Here is a 21,778-nt window from a genome sequence, read left to right on the forward strand (position 1 = left end):
TTTATAGTCCCTTTCTATTCTCTGAAGCTGCAAGGATTTGTATTTTAATGCTTCACTGGATGGCACGAAAGCTGAGATTTTATTCAGGGCTTTAGCAAAAAAAAAATTTTTTTAAACCCCAACAAACAAACAAACAAAAAACCCCAAAAAAAAACCCAAACGCAAAAACCAATAGAACAATCAGCAAATAAATAAGCCACTAATGAGTCTAAAATAATTATTACAGCAGATTACATAAAGTCTGAATACCCCAGTGATCCCTGCTTCAGTCTTTCTTCATGTTGTTACCTCAATCACTCTGGAACAAGCAACACCGAGTGCTTAATTTGGCCTGAAAATTTTCAGTCATATAGTAATGGAGAAGGTGAAATGTCCTTTATTTTCAAACTGAAAAACTTACAATGAGTAGAGAGACCTCCAAAATACCACCTCTACTTTTCATGCTGGCAGTATAAGATATTTTAAACCTGCATTTGATTGGTTTATTCAAATATGCAACTGGTATGCTCAGAGCCTGTATTCTGAGGTCTTGTACTCTGAATTCTCAAAAACTCTATTTAAACACACTTCCCCCCCCCCCCCCCCCCCCCGCATTTTAAATTAAAGGTTCAAATTTCAATATGCATCTATCCCAGAAGAACAGAAAAACTCAAATACAAGTGTAATATCAGTAAATCTCTGCCCGGAGACAAAATGACTGTTTTATTAACTGCCATCAAACTACTACTTTCCTTTCACTGCTGGATCTTCAGTGTTTTTCTTAGACTCTTATTTTCCCACACAGACTTCTTCCAAATCCTCTCCAAATCTTCAACTGTTTCATTTAAAATTTTTTAAAAATTCATCATTTTCCTTTTCATTGGATGTTATCTAGACATGACTCAAAATAGAACAAATGCAAAATTTGAAGTTACAATAAAATATAAAACAAAACATTTCATATACAAAATATTAAGATATTCATTCTCATATTGCTGTTGCTATAATGTCTTTGAGACTGTCACAGAAACCATTGTAAAGCCTGAAGAAAGCAGAATTTGCTCCAAAATTTAATCAGGCTTTCTGCACAGTGTGGATTGCAGTATGCTTGACAAATACAAAATATCCACACTACCCTGCAATTTACTGTTTCATGAAGAAAGATGTTTTAATTTTCAGATGCATAAGCAAAGGAGCAAAATTACATTTCTCCAAGAAACATTTACCTTAAATTTCTTAATTGCCATCTTAAATCTTCTTTGCCCTGAACAGTAAGCGCTCCATAATTTTCTTCCCTGTTGTAATACAGTAGAAGTTATGAAAGAAAAAAATACTTCAGCCATCCTGTTGAAGTAAAATTTTTAAATAATCAGTACATATCCTTTACTTAGATTCATATCCAATGGTTTGCAATGAGACACAATTGAATGACAAATAAAAAAAAATGAGCACTACTTGTTCAAACAGGTATTTTGTATTGCTAGAGAAGAAACTGCTCGCTCTGAGCTACAATTCAAGAGGAAGAAGAGCCAAATCCTCAAGTCATAGCTGAACCATCACTTCCTGACAAATGACATTAGCATTTAACAGAAAGAGTCTGCATTAGCAGACTTTCACAACTCTTAATATTTCTCCAATCACCATTTACCATTACTAAATCCTTAACCAACAAATGCATAATTGTTTATGCTTTAAGGGTCCTGCCAAGCTCTTAATGGAGTTTCATGCATCAGCAATTTTCCACATGTCTTATTTTGGGAATCAATGGACTGGAGGCCATAACACCTGTCCACCTTGCAGAAGCTGAGCTAGGATTTGTATTTACAGTCTATCCACCAAGTCCCAAGATCAACACTGCCTAACGTCCCGCGATTGCTTCCACACTTCCTTCATTTTATCCATGCAAAGGTTGTTTATTTACTTCTTTTGCCTTTTCTAACTCAACTAAATGTTTTTGAAGTCTGGTAATGCAGTTCATGTTTCCCTTTTCTGCAACACACACAGAGTTTTAGCACAGCCTCTGTGGTACAGTAGCTAAACATTAACAACATTCTGTTCAAAACAGAGTTAATACTGTTATGGAATTACAAACTGCAGCATTGCACAATATCTGCAACAAGTCTTGCCTTAACAAAGTAACATCAAAAACTGTGCCTAAAGGTTCACTGAAGTCACAAATTAGCCCACAAAATTTTTATTAATGAGCATTATGTGCAAAATAACTTCATTTGACTCTAAAATCCTAGATTGAGATTTAAATGGCTGGCTGATATAGAACCCATTCTTTTATTTCTAAAGCAACTTCAAATGAAAGAGAAATTATAAGGCCTATGGAACTAACAGGAAGATCTACGCTAATACGCCAATGGAACATGCAGCTAGAAAAGATATTTCTTTCATCAATTCATTCAGTCTCCCATCCAGGAAAATCTAAGTGAAGGGATCTTGTCAGTGCCTGAATCAGCTTGTTCAACTCATATTGCCACAAGAGTTTTTAACACCAGGAGATGCTTTGTGAGGTTTATGTACAGAAATACAGCTGGTTTCACTGGTATTGCAGTAGCACAACACTGGCATTAACTTAGGCCTTCAGGTGGTAAGAACATGGTAACTCTCTATTAACGTGCATTTAGATCAGACATTAGGGAAAAATTCTACACTGACACAGGCTGCCCAGAGAAGCCACGGACATTCCAATCCTGGAAGTGTTCAAGGCCAGGTTGAATGGAGCTTGGAGCAACCTGGTCTAGTGGCATTTGGGCTGGAATGGGATGATCTTTAAGGTCCCTCATTGCACAAACAATTCTATGACTCTAGACGGGGTCATGAGGGTTGCAGGACCAGAGGTCAAAGGCTTAACCATTGATTAGTGGAGAGAAGGCCCAAGACTGCTGAAAACCCAAATGGTTCAGAGATATTTTCAGGTTTTGGAAACACTGTCTGGTAGGATTTTTTAAATTATAACATTTTAATTGTTAATAAATTTTTCTTCCTGTGTATTCACAATGCAATGCGGTTTTAAAAATGTATCACTAGAAAGATACTAAAATACATAAGAAATAGCAAATTATCTCCCAGTTATTACTGCTTTATAAAGAGGAATAAAAATTATGAGGCTGTGCTAATTTTATGCTTCGTTCTGCAGATGAATGAAGATTTTCTGTCTTAAAAACATTTGCATTCCTCTCCTTTAAAGCAATTTTCAATTTTGCTGGATACAGCACAATTGCATCTACTCTTTCAGCTGCAATGGGTTGTTGAAATTGAGCTATTGCCCAGCACCTGCTCTTAGTCAGACAGCTGAAATCAGAGGTTACGGGAAAAAAATAAAGATTTTTTTGTCATTGTAATGCAAGTCTCCTTTTAGCTTTGCTGCAGTCAGTGTTCAATTATGTTCTGTAACAACCTCCATTACTAGAGCCAGTGTTTTTCTGTTCTCTCTGCATATATTAACTTCCTTGGTCACACGTGAGAGCCTTCTTAGCAAAGCAGAGTCTTAAGAGACATTTACCCATAGACTTCATGAGTCTCTATCTTTTTTGGGCTGTTGAGAATCCTAGTGTTCAAACGCATCTTCATTTTGAATGCTGGAAAGGTAACTGATACAACAGAACTTAAATTATCCCACAGTGAAGGTCTGATAGGTCAAAATTAACCTCAAATTCCATCTAGTCTGTTGAATACAAAGCATTGAACAAGTAACAATGAAAGGCTCCCACGTAATTTTTTATCCTATTTTTACAAGCTCTGAATCCTTCTCCCTCAGAATTTTAATCTGTTCACTGCGCAGCCCAGAAGTTTAAGGCTTCATCAGAAGCAGGAATCAAGACCCTACATCTGTATGAAGAAAGCCTACAAAGATTTTGACCAGCAAGGCTCAGCCACAAATGGGAAGGAAGTAGCTGGTGTGAGCAGCTACTGGGAAGGCAGGAGAAGGAGCCTTCCTTCTGAAGCAGGAAGTAAATGGACAGAGAGCTCTGAGACAGAGGTCAGAGGGTGAACAACACTGAAATTCAGGGTCTCGGGAAAAGGAAATCCAGAGCAGGAAGTACTGGCCTCATTAGAGCGAGGATTTGAAAAGCCTGGAGTGGAAGATATTGTATTATAATAAATAGACCTTGAAAAGAAAGGACATCATTAAGGTGAAAAAGTTGGTGCCCAAAAATTTAGCCTGTCATAAAAGGGAAGAGAATAGAAAACAGAGTGTTGTAAACTTTTGAAAATTTAATTAGGAGTCTGAAATATTTCTCTTCTCCTTCCTCCATTAAACCTCCAAGTCCTGAAGTCACATGGTTGAATCTTAGTTTTCAGCAATGGGAAAAAAATTCTAGCTGTCATGCCTGCAGAGAAAGCCTTGAACATTCAAAACCTAAAAAAATAGGATATAAACCCAAACATTAACTTATACTTTTTAATAAATCTCATTATTTGAATGCAATCTGTCTTGCAGTTCTTAACATAAGATACAGCATTAGTGAAAGCCTAGCATCTGCCTTCTAAGCAGACAGCAGCTAAAGATCCAAAAAAAGATCCCCAGCTGCTATCATAGTCATCATCAGCACAGAATGACTGGCATGCTGGAATTGTGGGCAGCTCATTTAAAGCTGTCACATATTCATGTATTCTGTTTGACAGATTAACCCCTTCCCTGGGATGCAGGAGCACACTCGGTGCTCCCTCCCCAGCATCCGATCCCCCTGTGCAGGGGGGATCCAACAACAGCGCTTGCAGCTGGGAAGGCTCAGGCCACACCAAAGGCCACAGCAAGCCCTCAGTCTGTCACAGACACTGCCCCACAGAGACACCCAGACAACTTTCTGTGTGATGTTCCAGCTCCCTGATCAACAGCCCACTGCTCTGTGGAGTATTATTAAAAAATTAAATAAATATTTCAGGGCTTCTTCCCACTTTTTCAAGCTTCCATGTGCATGAAAAAGAAAATGAAGATTTGAGCTGGAATTTTTCCAGACATATGCAGAATAATTACTCTCCAGAAATTCTCTTTATCTTCATCCTTGTGGATCTGAATGCATCCTTGAGAAATCTTCCCCTCCTTTCATATTCATCAGAAGAGAGGACATAACAGTTACAATCAGCATACTGGAACCAAGTTGTAGAGGTACCTACCCTGCATTTAGTAATTTACCACTTTCCATTGATGCCACAACTGCCATCCATTTCTAACTTCCACTCTCCCAACGGAGTAGATCAGAAACAAATGGCAGATATGCCAAATCAGTCAGAGGGCTGTTGTAGCTGCCAACAAATCCTTTGGCTGATTCAACCATTTTGTAATCATCTTACATTTCAGTGCACCAACTCTCAGCCAAAAAGCCTTCAGATCTGTGCCTCAGCCCCCACCACAAAAGAGCAAAATCTGAAGACCTGAACTATAATGGTGTTATCAACAGAGCTAGAGAAAGCATCCAAATTCTCACTTCTGTGCTAATAGCCCCACTCTGAAGAGAAACAAAAGCTGGGTTTGGGGAATGCCAAATGAAGTAGCCCTCAAAATAGATGGAGTATCTATTTATTCCACCGCTTGGGGGAAGTGTAAAGAAAAGAAATCTACAATAAAATTTACACATCCTTTCTTGCAGCTTTCACAGCTCTCCAGACATACCAGTAAACATTCAAAGTCAATCCTGTAAGAATCTATGCAGATTTAAAAAGCTGCATGAACTCTGAATATTCATTCACAAGATACTTCCGAAGCCATTTTGTCACACTGTTCCCTTTTAGTAACATAAGATTTAAAAAAGAACTGATGAACTACTTTGTATTTAAGAGATTTCTTACAGAAAGCCCTACTAATTTGCTTTCCTCAATATTAATACTCTCCTGAGAAGCACTGCTTACTCCAAAGAAAGCTACAGTTCTTCCTCAGTAGCTTTTATCAGGCAGTAGGTTCAAGCTACAGGTCGTAACCTGCTCAGTTCTGAACACATCCAGAACGATTGCATTGATAGATGAACAACTGTGAAAACAAGTCCTAGTAATATCAGTGAATTCTTCCTCAGAAAAAATCACTTTTTAACAGGTATGCTCTGTGAAGAAGATATTCAAGTGACCTATGCAGTGCCTGACAGAATCTGGAACACCAACAATACCTCAGCCTAAAAGACTACACGACCTCAGTTTTATCCCCATTGCAGAGCCTTACCTGGTGTCTGAAATTCCTTCCCACTCCTGCTGGAGATGCAGTTCCACTATCGCTGCCTTCTGCAGCCGGATGAAATGCAAGCCACGCACGGCACACAGACACACGTGCAGGTTGACTGCTGGTTTGTGACCACTACCTAAGGGAATGCGACTTTCAAATTTCCCTGTGGCTATCAGGGAAACTTTTCCTGCTCACATGAAAGAAGGGGCATTTCCCATTCAAAATAATCTTGTTTCATTTGAGGGAAAAATTAAATGTCTGAATGAAAAGAGTGTTCTATTCCTCCTTAGCTGCTAAATACAGGATTGAACCTAATAAACATTTCTCTAGGATAAGGGCATCACCCTCTGTAGTTGGGGTGTTTCTTTTGTTAAAATCCACAGGATTCCTCTTCCCCTCTTTCTCACGTATTCAAGATGAGAGAAGCTTCAGCAAGCACAGCTACCAGCATTCCAATTTATTCAGCAGCAACCCCTGTGGACTGCTAACAGCAGACAGTGATTCTGTTTGGATTACAAGGTGCAGATAAGTAATTCCATCCTTAATCTATCACTGTCAATGCTGGTAGGGGAACGACTTACACCTGTGAGAAGCCAAGCAGAGGAAAAGATGGATTGGGTAAAAAAAAATATTGTGGGGTAAAAGGACAGAAGAAATAGAGAGGATACAAATTCATTAAGAGTTCTGTGCACACATGCATGCAGAGGTAGGAAATGAGGGGGTGGGATAAAGGAACAGGGTGCTAATATGAAAGCAGCAAGCAGGAAGGAGATATCCAGATTCCAAGCAAAAATTTTCAGTAGCAATGAAAATCTCACTTCCAACATAATCTATGCCTTCTGTTGCAGCGATCCCAGTGTAAAATGCCGGGGATGTTTGTGACCTCAGTAAATGCTGATGGATAGCACCACACTGCAGCCACGATCAATAAACCTCAAGTACATCATAATGGAGCCTCAAAGCCTTCGCTTGGAGACCTGTCAGTAAACTGGGGCAATATTACAAATAGACAACAAAGGATAATGCAAAGATTGCAAAAATGGAGCGACGCAGAGACAAGTGAATTTCTCCCAGGGTGGAGTGGAAGGCAGAAAAGATGAAAGAGGAGGTAAGCTATTTAGACATAAGCGATGGAGAACATCAACAGCCCACATCTGTTTTATGCAATGGAAGACTTGGGGATGGAAAACAGGAAAAGTAATAATGAGACCTGGGATTATTCTTTCTTTTCCTTTAAAGGAACAGTAGTGACTCCATCACAATATTTTACTACAAGTCATCATCTACAATTGAAGTCTGCTCACTCAGGCTAGTGAAGTGCCCTTCATGTTTTTATCACATAAAAATGCTCTACCCAATGGTATTTTATGTGCATATAGAAGACTCCTTTGATTCAGCTATAGGTTCTCATTGATTTTATGTTATTTGCTTGCCTGGCTAGACACGTCACAGGCAATTCATCCCAGGAAAGGTAAAAGAGCTGCCTTCTAAGCAGTCACATTAAAATAAAATGTTGACATTAAAATGTAACTTGGAAAACTTTATTTTCGACCCTTGGAATGTCCAATGTTATAGCCCAAATACAGATGCATTATTGATTATTCTCTTCTTCCTAAGCTTACTCACTGCTTTCCACAGTAAGCACACTCTGTGTTCCAGAATAAACGATCCAAAGTACAGCCAAGCAAAGCTTATACTCTAAAAAAGGTATGGATTGCTATTAATGGCATGCTTTCTGGTGGCACAGGTCTTCCAAAGACATTGCAAGGAGGGGAAAACCCAGGAAGCTTCTTGGTCCTCTTTTTCGGCTCCCACCCAAATCCACTCACTTGGACTGCTTAAGGAACACAGAAAATCAGTTCAAAGAATAACACAGGGCATAGAAATAGTTTAATCGTAGCCAAGGGAGAGCTTCAAATAAATATTTTTAAAATATGGAAAAACAAATAAATAAAGAAATTAACCCACTGCATGTGAAAGGCTACAAAAATTAACAAAGGGGGGGGGGGGGGGGGGGGAGGAGAAAGCAGCTAAGAAATCAGCAAGCAAAAGAACTTTCTCCGTGAGTACATTACATTAACACTGCCAAACACAAGGAAAAGTGCACTGGAGCAAAGGAGAGCGGATCAGCTGCTGGCCCGGCCAGGGAAGGAGCGCAGCTCCACTCCCACGGGGTGACAGCGGCCTCACAAGCCGCCTGTTCCCGCCGCGCCGGTCCGGCTCGGTGGCGGACTGAAGGCGCCGGAGCCAAGCGCGGCTCCCGGGGCCGCTCCGCTCCCGCCCGAGCCCCGGGGGCAGCGCGCGCCGAACGCCGCGGCCGGCGCGAGGGCCCCGCAGGCCGCGGAACAGCGCGCGGCGCCCGCGCATGCGCAGCAAGGCGCACGGAGCCAGGCCCCTTCCGCACGAACATCGCGTTCCGCGGGCTCACGGGCCGGAAGTGGAGGCTTCTCCCCCCCGCTCGCCTCTTCCCGCCTGGGGGCTGCCGCCGCAGCCCGTAACTTTTTGCCCGTAACTTTTATCATTTCCTGCCGTGCCCCCGGACGGTCATTTCAGCCCCATGGCGAAGGCCCCCTGTGTTCTACGCAATAACAAGCCGGCTCTCGATGACGTCCTTAGTTGCCAGGCAGAATTCCCCTTCGCGTCTCCCGTACGGCCGCGGCGCCACGGAGGGGCGGGGGCGTCTGCTTTGATTGACATCACGACTAGTGGGCGGGGAGAAGCGAGAGAACCAATAATAACTGCGGGTAGCCTTGATGAGCAGGGCCCGCGGCCAATGGGGATGGGCGGGCGGTCGCTCGGTTGCCAGGGCCAGGCGGTTGCCAAGGCCGCGGCTCGGCGCGGTGGCGGCCCCCGCTGCCGCCGTGCGGGCCCGGGCCGGCGCGATGGTGAAGCTCGCTGCCAAGTGCCTGCTGGCAGGTGAGTCTGGCCCGCCCGCTCCCATCCGCCCCGCTGCCCACACGGGACTAGAGCGGGCGCCGTAGGGTCGGGCGAGGCCGGCAGCGCAGACGGCCCGACTTCCCAGAGCCCCTCGTCGAGCGGCCGCCCCGCCGGAGAAGAGGTGGGGAAGAGGCGATGGGAGAGATGGGAGGACCTCGGCTGCCTGGGGACGGGCGCAGTGGAAGCCGTGTGTGTTATTAGCGCTCGGTACCCGCCCCCGCCTACCACGTGAAGTCGAGCAGTGCCCAGGGAGGGTGTGAGGTGTAGTTGGATCGGCTGAAATCCGAGGACAGGGTCTGAGAAAGAGAAAAAAACCCAAACCCAAACCAAAAAGAGTATTTCTGCAGTGCGGAAAGGTGGGCGCAGAGATTAGAGAAAGGTTAGTGAAGGGAGCAGTTTAGGCAGCTGAGTCCTGCCTCATTTGTGAGTCTTGCTTTGGGCTGATGTGAAGACGTCATGTCAGAAATTAGGATGATTCTGAGAGTATGATAGAAAGGCAAAGCCTAAACAAAAAGTAGAAGAATGAGCACGTCACAGTGGCATCTTTCCCCCAAACAATATAGAGGCTAACCTGAGAAAAAAATGAGGTGAAGACACCACTTTATTTAGTCAGGATGGATTATGGAGGTGTTGAAAATGAGTACAGCTGGCTGCACTTTGTGAAAAAAAACTTTTGGTTTTTTCCCTCCCTCTACATTGAAGCTCAGCCAAAAGTGCAGCCTCAGCCAAAAGCACAAATCCATAAAACCCTTGTGTGCAGTCAACTCCCAATTCATTCAAAATTATTTCATCCAGAATAAAATGTTTGCCTTTTTTAACCTCAGAAGCAGCTGGCCATCAACTCACACAAAGCCAGATGTGGTCTTTGGCAAAGGCAAGAGAATTGATCTCCCCTGTGGCTCTACTGCTGTGAACAGCATGAATATCTTGCTCCTCTTCTAGACTTGAAACGTAGGCATCATTTCCAATTTGGAAGTTTCCTGCTCCCAATATACTGGCTTTGCTGAAGTCTATCCAGTTGTGTTGTTTAGTATTACCAAAGGCCAATTCCACAACCATTTTAAATCACGTAAGTTTTCTTTGGATGATGTATTTATGTCCTTAATCCTTATTGGGTCTGGAGTGGCCTTTTAAATTCTGTTCACAGCACAAAGAACAGGAATGTCCTATCCCATATGTCATTCTTCTATGTACCACAATAATATCCATGTATTATTAAAAATAATTAATTAGTGAAGCAGACCAGGAAAAATAGATTCTCTGTTGCAGAAAAAAAAAACACTATAGGGAAAGGGACCAAAGATAGGAGTAACCACAACAACCTAAAGGGAACAAGAAAATGCAATTACATAAATAGGAGCAAACCCATCAGAAATGGAGCTGGGACCTGAGGAAATGGTTATGAAGAGCCAGTGACACAGAATTGGGAGCTACACCAAGGTCGAAAAGAACAGGGGAAAAGGGCTCTTATTAGCAAAACAGAGACTATTGAATTGACAATGGAAGATGATTCCTGTGTTAGCTCAAGGGTCATTTACAGGCATAAAGTAAAAAAATCTGTTTGAGCTTACTATGGAGACACTACACAAAGGTTTTCATTTTAGAGAAACAGCTGGCAGTAACAGGCATTTTTGAAAGACTCTACAGATTCTGGCAGAATCACAGAAGTATGGATAGAATATATATTGTGAGATGCACTACTGGCACACGAGACTAAATTGAAAAGGGCAAGGAAACTTACTTTGGGGAAATGTACTGGTGTGATGGGCTAAAGAGGATGGCAAAGAATAAAAAGAGGGAAAGAACACCTGGGGCTGTCAAGTGAAAGAAAGGCAATGCATTAGTTAAGAATTTGTGCTGGCTGATGCCTGCACAGTTTGGAGCAATGGGTGCCTCTCTATCTCATTTTACAAAGACAGATCTAATTGTCTATTGAAATACAGAATAGCTTCCACTCAGAACAGAGTGTTGTCTTCCGCCCAAGCTTCAACTGATCAGAGAACAAACAAGCTGACTTACCAGATTTTCCTGTCTAAATATTATGAGCCCAACTCAGCTCAAAGTAAGCAAGCATGCTAAAAATGTTTGAACAAGAACTACATTTGGTTAATGCATCCAGGGGTAATTGTCACTATGCAAAACACCCTTCCTGCTCTGTAATAGTATGTGAGTAGAGAGCTTTACCAATTTCCTTCAAAACACCATTAGGAAGCTGTAATGGAGTCAAAAATATACCCCTTTCTTGGTTTATTCATTAACAACTTAATGTAAAATACTTCCTTTCTGGCTTTATTTATTAACAACATAATGTGAAAGATTTGTATTCCAGGCTTGGCTGTTATGAGTGTGCCTTTGAGGGTAAAGCTTGGACCAGTGAAGTTTTTAATTACTGGCTCCTGTCCTTTTAACTAACCAGGCTAGTGAGACATTATGTGGAGAAATGATAAGCTCTTTGGAAGTATTAAGTCTTTGTTTATAAAGGGTTATGATTTATAATCTTTTTCCTGTAGTAATATGAGTATATGTGAGTTCTGCAGAGCCTGAGGAAATGGCCTGAAGTTGTGTCAGAGGAGGTTTAGGTTGGATGTTAGAAAAAGGTCCTTCACCTAGAGGGTGATTGGGCTCTGTAACAGCTCCCCAGGGTCATAGCACCAAGCCTGACAGAGTTCAAGAAGCATTTGGGCAATATTCTTGGGCATATGGTGACTCCTGGGGATGTCCTGTGCAGGGCCAGGAGCAGGACCAAGTGATCCTTGTGAGTCTCTTCCAAGTCAGCATATTCTGTTCTGTGATCCTATGATTGCTTTGGATCTCAGAGTTTTGTAAGAGCAGGCCAAAGCAGAGCAGGCAGCTGTCAGGTTTGCCTGGAGTGTTGTGCAAGCCAAATCGGAAAGCCTTGGCTCCAGAAGAGCAAAAACCAAAGCCCCTTGCTTTTCCTTCCATACAGGGATGAATCAGCAGGCTCTTCTCTCTATCCATGTGCTTTCCAAACTGACGTTTGCTTCTGTTATGCCCAGGATGCGACTAATGAGCCACCAGCAGCATTGAGTCAGCAAGAGTTGCTTTCTTAGCAGGGTCAGCAAGAAGAGTTCATTGAGAAATGTTACCAGCTTAAGCAGCTTTGTCTCAGTATATAACAAGGATTTGAGTCTGGGGAGATGGATACCCTAAGGAGAGGAAATAGCCTCCTTAGGTTATCCATCTCCCCAGTCCCTTTTCCCATTGCAATTTTCTCTGCATGATAACATATCTGGGAAATTTAAATTCCTAGGTGAGGGCTGTGGAGTAAGCATGAATTTTAGAGCGAACAGGAGTTCCACCCTGATCTGGCAGTCGTTTGTTGTTGTGCATGGGTCAGAAATCAGATGTCAGCCAACAGTATGCATAATGGCAATATTCATTTCCCTGTGTGGGTATTACCTTTTAGATAGTTTTGTGCTTCATGTGGCAGTTAAATTGCCTGTGTTTAGAGTTAGAGCATCCAGGCTCTTACAACATGTGATAGTATCAGAATTGAGGAAAAATAACATTCTCTAGTATGAAACAAAAATATTTTATGTTTTTGGTTTTGCAGGAGATCCAGCTGTGGGTAAGAGTGCTTTAGCCCAGATGTTTCGCAGTGATGGGGCTCATTTTCAGAAGAACTACACACTGGTAAGCATACAACAGGCTCAGACTGCTGTCTAAGTTTTTTCTAAGATGAGTGGGAAAACTGAGAGGCCTAGAACAAAATAAATATGGTTTTAAGTTGAGGCATTCAAGATGGGATCTTAGAGGGTTTTCTTTCTTGCACCCTAGATTCTGAAGAGCAAGCATTTAACATTCTCTAAGTCTGCATTATGTAGGTGCTGGTGTTGAAACTTAAGGCAGAATAATTTAGTTAATCTTGTGATTTCCCTACTGAACCAATGTTTTCACAAGGTTTTGTGGTGTTAGAGAGCTTCCCCATTCAGGGACTACTCTATGAAAAAGCACTGCTGAAGGAAAAAGCTTTTAATTCCAGCTATTAAATGTGGATGTGGACAGTGCACTTATCACTGTGCAAACACCAAGATGTGCTGCATAGCCCCAAGATAATTATAATCTACAGAAACTGTTCCCAGATGAAGAGGATACAGTTTGCAGTCTTTCAGTGTAAGAATCAATGGTGATGACTAATCAGAAGCAGGATAAAAATAAAAGTAAATATAAGTAAAGTAAAAAAAGGAAAATATGAGTGTGGGGAAAAAAACCCTAAAATATGTTTATTCATTGAAATAAAGATGGAAACCAGAATTTAAGGATAGAAATAGAACAAACAAATGAGCTACAAAGCAGAATGAGATAAAAGGTGGGAGAAGCACAAATAATCTCCGTCCCATATGTTAGCTCATCACATGGTTAGTGCAAAACGTTCTAAGGCATGCGTTAGAGCAGCAGTGTGAGAGTGAACGTAGACCTGCAGACTTCAGCTAATACTCTGAGTTGTATATAAGCAAATCTCTTTGATTCTCCTCTTTTTTCCCTCAGCTGAGCAAATCTACGAGTCTTTGACATATTGGTGAGATTAGGTTACCAGAGCTAGGAGGAGTATTGCTGAGTTTCCAGTGGTCTGTGTTTGATGAAATTGTAATGATTCACAAGAATTGCCTCAATCCAATGCACGGTTGGTATGCAGTTGGACAGGCTCTTAAAAACTCTCCTGATCCTCATTTTCCTGATTCTTCTTGACAGACAGCGGGCATAGAATTGTTGGTGAAGGCTGTATCAGTTCCAGAGACAAGTGATAGTGTGGTGAGTTTTTCTGTGACATAAATTGGGTCAGAAAGAGACATCCAGAGCTCAAGCCCCACATGAGTCTCATTCTGGTGGAAGATCACTGTGCATGTTCATAGGGCAATTAAGTTGCATTAAGGAAATGAGGCTGATCATGTATAATTGCTGATACTCCAGGGTTAGTTTAGTCTTAAAAATGTAATTTTTGTATACTTGTATCCAGCACAACATTTTAAATCAAAGTTATTGCCAGCTTTGTTGAGATTATGTTCTATCCTTTCGGGCACTCAGGTTTAGTTTGTGACTCTTGGAACTACAAAAGCCAAAGCTTATATATTATTTTTTATTAATGCCCTGTACTTCCACTAATGGAATGTGTATAATTTTGTATAAGTAGTAGAAGTTACTGTCCCACTCCACATATTCTGTTTCCAGTAGGAATGGAAACTAGACTTGGGGCCTTGGAAGTAACTCTTCTGCTTAAACTTGAAAAATGGCTATTTATTTTCTCATACTATCTGGAGTTTTCTCAGTGCAGGGAATTTGTCCCTTAGGGACATGACACTGCTGTACTGAATAAACTGGTGGAGTTACAAGTTGCAGTATTTACTTCCAGAACCTTTCCCTACACTGCATTTTTCTTGGCAAGAGCCTTCTTTCTGTTTCCGCTTTCAGGAATTCTTCATTTTTGACTCTGCAGGAAAGGATCTATTTTCTGAAATGCTGGAGAAACTGGTAAGTCTTATGTAACAGTCCTCTTCTTCCAAAGAAGTGCTTTTGCTTTGAAGATCTGAGCTCCCCAGTGTGGCAGATGTAGCAAACTTTGTCTTTAGTGTAAATGGGAGCAATTACCTCAGTTGCCAACGCATCCTGTTCTACCTCTCTAAAACTTGTGTAAGTACTAGAAGAAATACTTTCCAGAGAAAGGAAAGCAGATTGGCAGTTTTCTTACAAAAGAAATAGGAAACTTTAACTGAGAATTTCTGTGTACTGTTGTTTAAAGTTATTTTAATTTCTTAGAAAAACATCTGTTTTGCTGCAACTTCAACAGTGGGAGGGTTTTTTTTTTTTTTTTGTGTTACAGTGATGTGTTTGGTCCAGCAGGATTCATTCTTGTCCTTGAGCATAATCCTGCCCTTGGGTTTTTTCCTTCACATATTTGTGACCTTCCCTGTACAGTTTTCTGCTGTGTTATCTCATTTTGAGAAGCAGAATCAGTTAATTGATAAAAGCTTTCAAAAGATGGCTAAGTCAACCTAATGGTTCATTGTCTACAAAAGCAATTCCACCTCTACACTTGCACTAGATCTGGTTTGCAAGGGTCTTCTCTAGAAGCTGGCTCAGCTTCTCAAACTGGAAGAAAACCTTTCTACTTTTTTTCTGGGATTAATTTGGTGCTGATTCAGCATGAAAAATCAGCTTCCCTGGGGATCAGATGAGTGCCAGAGCTGATACAAGTAAAGAGGCAGGGCTGCACAGACAGAACTAGGGAGGAAAGAAAGATCACCTCCTCCCAATGTCATTGATTTAGTTGGGGGTCAATTGAAATGGGAAACCTCAGCCAGGGCATAGGATTCCTGGGTGTTAGGCTTTTTATTTTCATCTTAGTAGCTGTGTTTGCTACGTTTACAGCATGGCTGTTGACCACATCAGTTTCATTAGAGCTGACAGTGTTCCTTTCTTGCTGTGCAGTGGGAGCAACCCAACGTCCTGTGCCTTGTGTATGATGTCACTAATGAGCAATCCTTCGACAACTGTAACAAATGGTTGGAGAAGCTGAGGGCTCAAGCAGTTGGGATCCACATCCCAGGTAAGAATGGCTGTTTCTTATTATCTGCTCTCCTCTTGTATGACAGCCGTTGTTTCTGCTGAGCTGTGGAGTAAAGCATTTATTTTAAGTCAGGGGCAGGCATGGCTTCCTCCAACTCCTTTTTTTTTTATCAAAAAGCATATAAGGCTTGAATATGTTTCCTTTTTTGTAATCTTTTTTAGGTAGTTATAGACTATTTGCCACACTTACAACTTCTTCAGTTACTTCTACAAATGTTCCAGTATTTGTGGCTTACAAGTCAGCATTGATGAGCTGAGTTTTTTTCTTTCCTTCCAATGTCTTTTTTTCTGTAGGTGTCTTAGTGGGGAATAAAACAGACCTAGCTGATCGTCGAGTTGTAGAGCAGGAACAAGCACAGGAGTGGGCTGAGAAACATGGCCTGGAATACTGTGAGATGTCAGTGGTGAGTATCTGCTCCTTTCACCAGCTGTGCAAGGGCGTGTTTGTAAAGTTATCTTCTCTTTCAGGCAGAGAGAGATAACTGGGGACTCTCTTCACCATGTTTGTCATCTAACTTAGTTTTTAATCCTTCTTTGGTGAAACAGAGCAGAAATAGTCAAATGCTTATTCCATCTGCAACTGACAACTTTTTTTTTTAATTTTTTTTTTTTTTATTTCTTTACAGAAGGAAATGAAAAATTTTGAGGCCCCTTTCCACATCCTGGCAAAGTTATTCCACCAACTGTACAAAGAGAGAGTGGAAACTTTTCACTCACTAGCCTGACTGGTATGATTTATTTATCCTCTAAGCTTCTTCTAGTACTGAGAATCCTACTGGACTGAATACAGAGAGAAGAAAAAATATGAGCTATTTGCCACTTCATGGTCATCCTCTGGTAATTCAAAATAAACTAGAAATAGGCAAGTAGAAAGACACTCTTCTAAAGCTGCTACCTCAGCATTCCTTTCATGTCCTCTGACTTGGTTCTCTGCTCATTGAAAGTCTGCTAGGTTGGAGGAGGCGGAGAGTAAAAGGGGAGGACAGAATGGAAATTGCCAGCTCTTTGCTTTAATATTTTTTGTCTGAACAGACTTCCTGCTGCTACAAGCAGGGATTTAGAGGTTTGGAAAAGGAGAGAGGAAGCTGACAGGATGTTTTTCGACTTAAGCCAGCCTTGATGCATACACTGCAGGGCAGGACCGATTTGGCCCTATCCTTTGAAAAGCGTTTTCAGGAGGAGGCTTATTGCCTTAAAATCAACACCTGAAGACTGAGATGTGTGGAGGCAGAGATGGATTTAGATGTGTTTCCAGGAGTGCCCAGAGTTGGAGGCCAGTTTTAACAGTGTTGCCTGTTGTAGGATTGATATGCTGGTGACTAATGCATGTTTCTGATTTCCAGAATCTGTTTCTTTCCTTCGGCGTGGCTCACTGTCCCTGCCTGGTGGGAGCCGTGTCGCGTCCAACCGCTGTCATTTGGTGACGCAGTGCCCTCTGCTGGTCCCAGGTCACAGGAGTTCTCCAGAGGCTGCCACCTCCCTTGAAGTGAGCAGGAAGGGCTTCCTGCAGCCACGTCTAAATTGGCTTAGCTGCAAAATGGAGTGAAATCGCAAGAATACCTTTTCTATTCTAAAGATGAATCTAAAACTTTGAAAAAATTACCTTTTCTTCTTCATGTCTTTATCATCTTACATATTGTTGTGTCATTTTTGTCAGCTGAATTTGGCAATACTGTTCTGATTAGGTTCAGTTCTCAATCTCAAAATCAGAGTCCTCTTATTAAAGTCTCTCTGCTTGTCATTGAATTTCAGATAAAAGACCACAGTTCTGATGTTGCTAGTGGAAACAGGACTAAGGAAATGAAAGACAGCCTGGCTAAGTTACTCTGACTCAGCTGTGTCTGCCTAGAAGTTTCGTATTGGAAAGGGTAAAAGCCTAGAGAGAGTTTTTGTCTTGTGTGGAGTACTGATGTTCCATGTGTAGAGTCTTTGCTAATGCAGTATGCAAAAGCATCTGTGATAAGGTACTGCCTTGTAACTGAGCCTAACACCAAGAGTTTCAAAAATTTAACCATTATCTTCCCGATTATGGTAGACTCCCTTGGGCAAGGGAAGCTGAGTTTTGTAGACACTGAGCACTGAGTGATTTTTCAGGCAGTCTTTTCAGGAATCTGTGTTTCAAGACTTCTGTACGTGTGGTTTATAATAATTTTTATGCCCAGTGCTGGGAAAAGTACATTAAATTGAATGTAAGAAATATGGCTGCAGATGTTGTAGCAGACTTTATGAAGCATTTCAAGAATCTGGAGAAGCACTGGCCTCATTTCACTGGCAACAGTGTGTTGATGCTGAGAACTCGCTAGGGAGCATGAATACCAGTTGAAGAGGATGAGTAGGAGCTCAATCTATAACAAGTAAAAACAAGAGGTTCTTTTGCTAAAAGCCAACTCAAAAATGACGGAACAAGCTGGGAAAGTTCCTGCTTTCTCCAAAGAAGGAAGGAGTCCTCTATGAACTTAGGGTAACTAGAAGACTCGCTCTTTTTGAATTGGATTAGCATTACTGGCATTTGTATCTTGTGTGGGTTGTCTTGTTAGTCCTGCGTGTTTTCTGTTGATTTACATAGGCCATACCAACTCTTGCTTGCAGGTGCTGGTATCTGCACCTTTAATTTTTACTCTGACTAGTAAGAATAAAAGCTATGTTGGATACTGTGCTGATCCAGGTAAAGAACTAAAGAAGGTTTGTTTTTATTTGGTATCTCATTTCCCCCCGTTCTATTGACGATGTGATCACAAAACAAGACACGTATTTTTTCATATTGAAAATAACATCCCAGATGTGTATGTCACCTGTGACATGGTGTAGCTAGGGGGAAGAATGCCTTGGGAATAGGTAATAAAATGAATTCTGTGCAGTCTTTACCCAGGGAGTCTATCTCTCTGCACCTGAAGGACCTCCCATAACTTCAAATAAACACTCTAAATGCACCTGTAAGACGAAGATTGGTGAATGCTGTTTTATAAAATAAATGCAAAAGCTAGAGGAGCTCATTAAGGGAATGCTTGCAGTGTGATTTGTGATTTATAGGGAAGCTGCTTTTGAGAAGTTAGTGAAAAAAAATGCAGCCCATGCAGGGAAAGATGTATTGCCTGAGAGAGGAAATGTATGATCTAATTAGCTAACAGTAGGGATTCACCCACTGCCCCTTTCCCCCTTCCACAGGCCACAACCACAATTAGAAAAGAAGTTGTGTCTAAAGCATGTTGTCCAACTTGCTTTTTACAGGACTATTTCAAGCACTAGTGTGGACACAGTTTAATGTCCTTCAAAATACTGGGTTTGACAATAACAATCTCACCCCTTTTAAATCTATTTTAACAGCATAATATATTGTCCTTCCTGGCTAATGTGCTGTATAATATGCAAGTGGTGGTTGTTGCTATTTTCCTGGCTTAATTGTGACCTTGATTGTGGAGGCTAGGAGTGAAGAGGGGGTAGAAAACTTGGGAGCCAAACATGGGAAGATTGTGGGAAACAGTTTTATCGCTGTGTGAAGGAGTTCAGGGCGGTGAATAAGTGAGCTGGACCGGCAGGATGAGTAAGAGTCTGGAGCCATTATTAAGTTTCTCCTACCTGTTTACTAACTGTGGCAGTCACATCTGTAGAGTGAGGATGTGTGTTTGCTGGTTATAGGCTTAGCATCATTCTGAATTACAGATGCTGTGGAGAACAGTGGGAGGAAGACAGAAAGCCTGTCTGCTGACCAGGAAGCTTGTTGTCTTCTTACAGCTCCCCTGCTTTGTCCAGCTGCGCAGTGCTGCAGGTGCTCAGCATGAGTGTTACAACACAGAAAAGACCCAGCTCAACCAGAACTGAAATTTCAAAAGAAGGGGAAGGAAACAAACAGGCCTTTAACTGGTTTTAATAGACATGTAGTCCTTTTTCCTGCTTGCTTGTTTGATTAGACAAAACCATTTCTTTCCTCCCTGGAGTCCCTCTTCTTACCTTTCCTTTGGTCCTCATGGGTCTGCACAGAATCTCTGTTATGCTTGTGCCCTGCTTTACTTAGCTTGATACATCATCAGCTGATTTTTTTTTATCCTTCTAATTTCTGCATTATCTATTCCCAAGAGTGCAAGACATTTCTTCTTTGATTAATAGACAAAAGGAAACAAAAGTGGAATTTTTAGTCAAATTGTCTTGGAAGAAAAAGCCTTAAAAAGCTGTCTGACATTCTGAAATTTTACTGGAAATTCATTTGTGTAAAGTTGTCATATTAAAGATGCTTTAATGGTTTTGTTTTGTCTTGCCAGACATAGTCTAGGGCGGAGTAAAATTCAGGATGTAAAATTCCAGAAAGATCAGGTTTTACTGCGGGAATTAATAGGAGTTTCAAAGCTGATCACACTGTGATAAGATCTGTTAAGTCTTAACAATGGAGTGGTCACTGCTGTTCATAATGAAGCATTAAATATACTGAAATGGGGCTGTCAAAACAGTTTCTTCTAGAGATTTGTTAATTTTAAAGACTTTAAACTTAAGAAAGGACATCTTTTAAAAGACTGATCTGATAAATGACACCATTTGGACCAGGGTTATTTCTGATATAACTTCAGTGACTTGAAGAGCTGGATTTAGTCTTTTATGTCAATTGACTCCCCTGGGTAAGCTTCATTTCTTTACCCACTATACATCTTGGACCGATCTGACCTGATAGCAAAAGACACATGATGTTGTTGAAAATGAAATACTGCCTTGGGGCAGAAGGATAAACTGTGTGGCCTCCTGAGGTCCTCCCAGCAATACTTTCTATAATTCTGTTAGATTAAGTGAGGAAAGAAGTAGCGTGGAAAGCACAAAACAGGCTAAGTCATAAACTAGCAATTAAACTGGGAGCTGGGCAGAAAACGTACAATCTATCCCAATTAAGAGCTGTATCTCAAGAGAAACTGGGAGCCTGACGCAGGTGCTGACAGCAGGGAAAACGCTGCATTTCGGTTCTGGAGGCAGCAACTGCTTTCTGCTGGTGCTTATGCAGATCTGTGGGGGTCCTTACGCAACTCAAGGCTGTGCTCTGTTTTCAGTAATTACTGTGTCTCTGATGTTCAGGTGGCAGTTGCTTGCAGTTGTGGTCTCATCTGCCTACACAAAGTCAGCAGCATGATGTCAGGTTCTTTGCTAGTGGCAGGAAGACATTCCTATTATTGACACCTGCGTGATGGGACCCCTCTCTCCCCGTGCGTTCTCAGTCCTTTTCCTATCTCGTATCTGCTCCTTGGTAGACAATATCTACCTCTGCTTGCTCTTAGCAAGTAATTTTTCCATCTTGCAGATGGCACTCTGTGGAACCTAGGGCTGAGGGACTTCTCGGACCTTCTGCAGCAATGGTGGAGTCACAGCAGGAGCACTTCAAGGGCCGTGTTGGCCTCCACAACATCTCTTTTGGCCTGGGGACACATCATCTCTCTACTTCTCGTGTGCTATTTCCTCCTCCTGCTGTCATTTTGCCTGGAGAACAGTGTCTTATGTGCCAGTTGCCCTTGGCTCTGTTGACCCAGAACAATAATGCTTGGGGGAGGGAGGGAGGGAGGAAGAAGAGAGCTAGACTCAATCTTGAGTCTTTTCAGGGCTCTTTAGCTGTTGTGACTCCCTGTCGAAGTCACCTGAGAGATGGGGATGTTGCTCAGTCTAGGGTGTAATTTCCTGGCAGGAGACCACCAACTGAGTCCTGACACCCTCATCTGGGCCCTTCAGAGCTTGCTGCAGTGTAACTTTGTCAGACACTGGCTGTTCTCCTTCTAACCTGGGGTTTTAGTGGGAATTTTCAGTAGGGTTTTTTTACTCCTTGAAGATCTTTCGTTTATCTGTCATGGCTTCATGTATTTCCTCCCCTAGAGTTGTTTGTCAGGAGAAGCTTAGACTTGCTCCCTTTCCTGGTCTCTGAGATTTAATCTGGAAATGTTTAAAAGGGAAATGTGACAGACCCTACATGTCAAGCTGGGGTCAGGGATGGGGTCAGTTTGATGAGTTTCCCTCCAGCCAGATATACATCAGTTGGAGATATGTGGAGCCTATGGTCTTTCTGCACAAGTACGAGAAAAATAGCCAATATGAGGGCTGCCAGTTAGGGACTGTGAGGAAAAGGATATAAAGGCAGAAGTGATGGACTTC

The 21,778-nt window shown here is 41.9% G+C and overlaps 2 protein-coding genes across 5 annotated transcripts in view; one reads left to right on the forward strand and one right to left on the reverse strand.

The window, feature by feature from the left end:
* Positions 1–8,832, reverse strand: part of NCF4 (neutrophil cytosolic factor 4) — a 54,314-nt gene extending 45,482 nt beyond the window's left edge. For 2 of the 3 annotated variants that reach the window (XM_038155282.1, XM_038155281.1), the window contains exon 1: positions 6,143–8,832. The gene's annotated coding sequence lies outside the window, so the exon portion shown is untranslated. The remainder of the gene's footprint in view (positions 1–6,142) is intronic. The other variant, XM_038155283.1, reaches the window with a different exon arrangement.
* Positions 8,833–8,905: 73 nt separating this feature from the next.
* On the forward strand, positions 8,906–18,607 carry IFT27 (intraflagellar transport 27). Of its 2 annotated transcripts, none has more exons than XM_038155299.1 (8): positions 8,906–9,058; positions 12,654–12,733; positions 13,793–13,852; positions 14,510–14,569; positions 15,527–15,644; positions 15,959–16,068; positions 16,291–16,392; positions 17,008–18,607. In XM_038155299.1, exons 1-7 carry the CDS (start codon positions 9,025–9,027, stop codon positions 16,387–16,389), a joined length of 561 nt encoding a protein of 186 aa, XP_038011227.1. In that variant the 5' UTR covers positions 8,906–9,024; the 3' UTR covers positions 16,390–16,392; positions 17,008–18,607. The 2 variants fall into 2 exon arrangements, with proteins under 2 accessions (XP_038011227.1, XP_038011229.1); XM_038155301.1 differs by lacking the exon at positions 8,906–9,058 and adding an exon at positions 9,065–9,200.
* Positions 18,608–21,778: the final 3,171 nt, after the last annotated feature.

This window comes from Motacilla alba, chromosome 1A, assembly GCF_015832195.1.
Source record: "Motacilla alba alba isolate MOTALB_02 chromosome 1A, Motacilla_alba_V1.0_pri, whole genome shotgun sequence".
NCBI classification, from domain to species: Eukaryota; Metazoa; Chordata; class Aves; order Passeriformes; family Motacillidae; genus Motacilla; species Motacilla alba.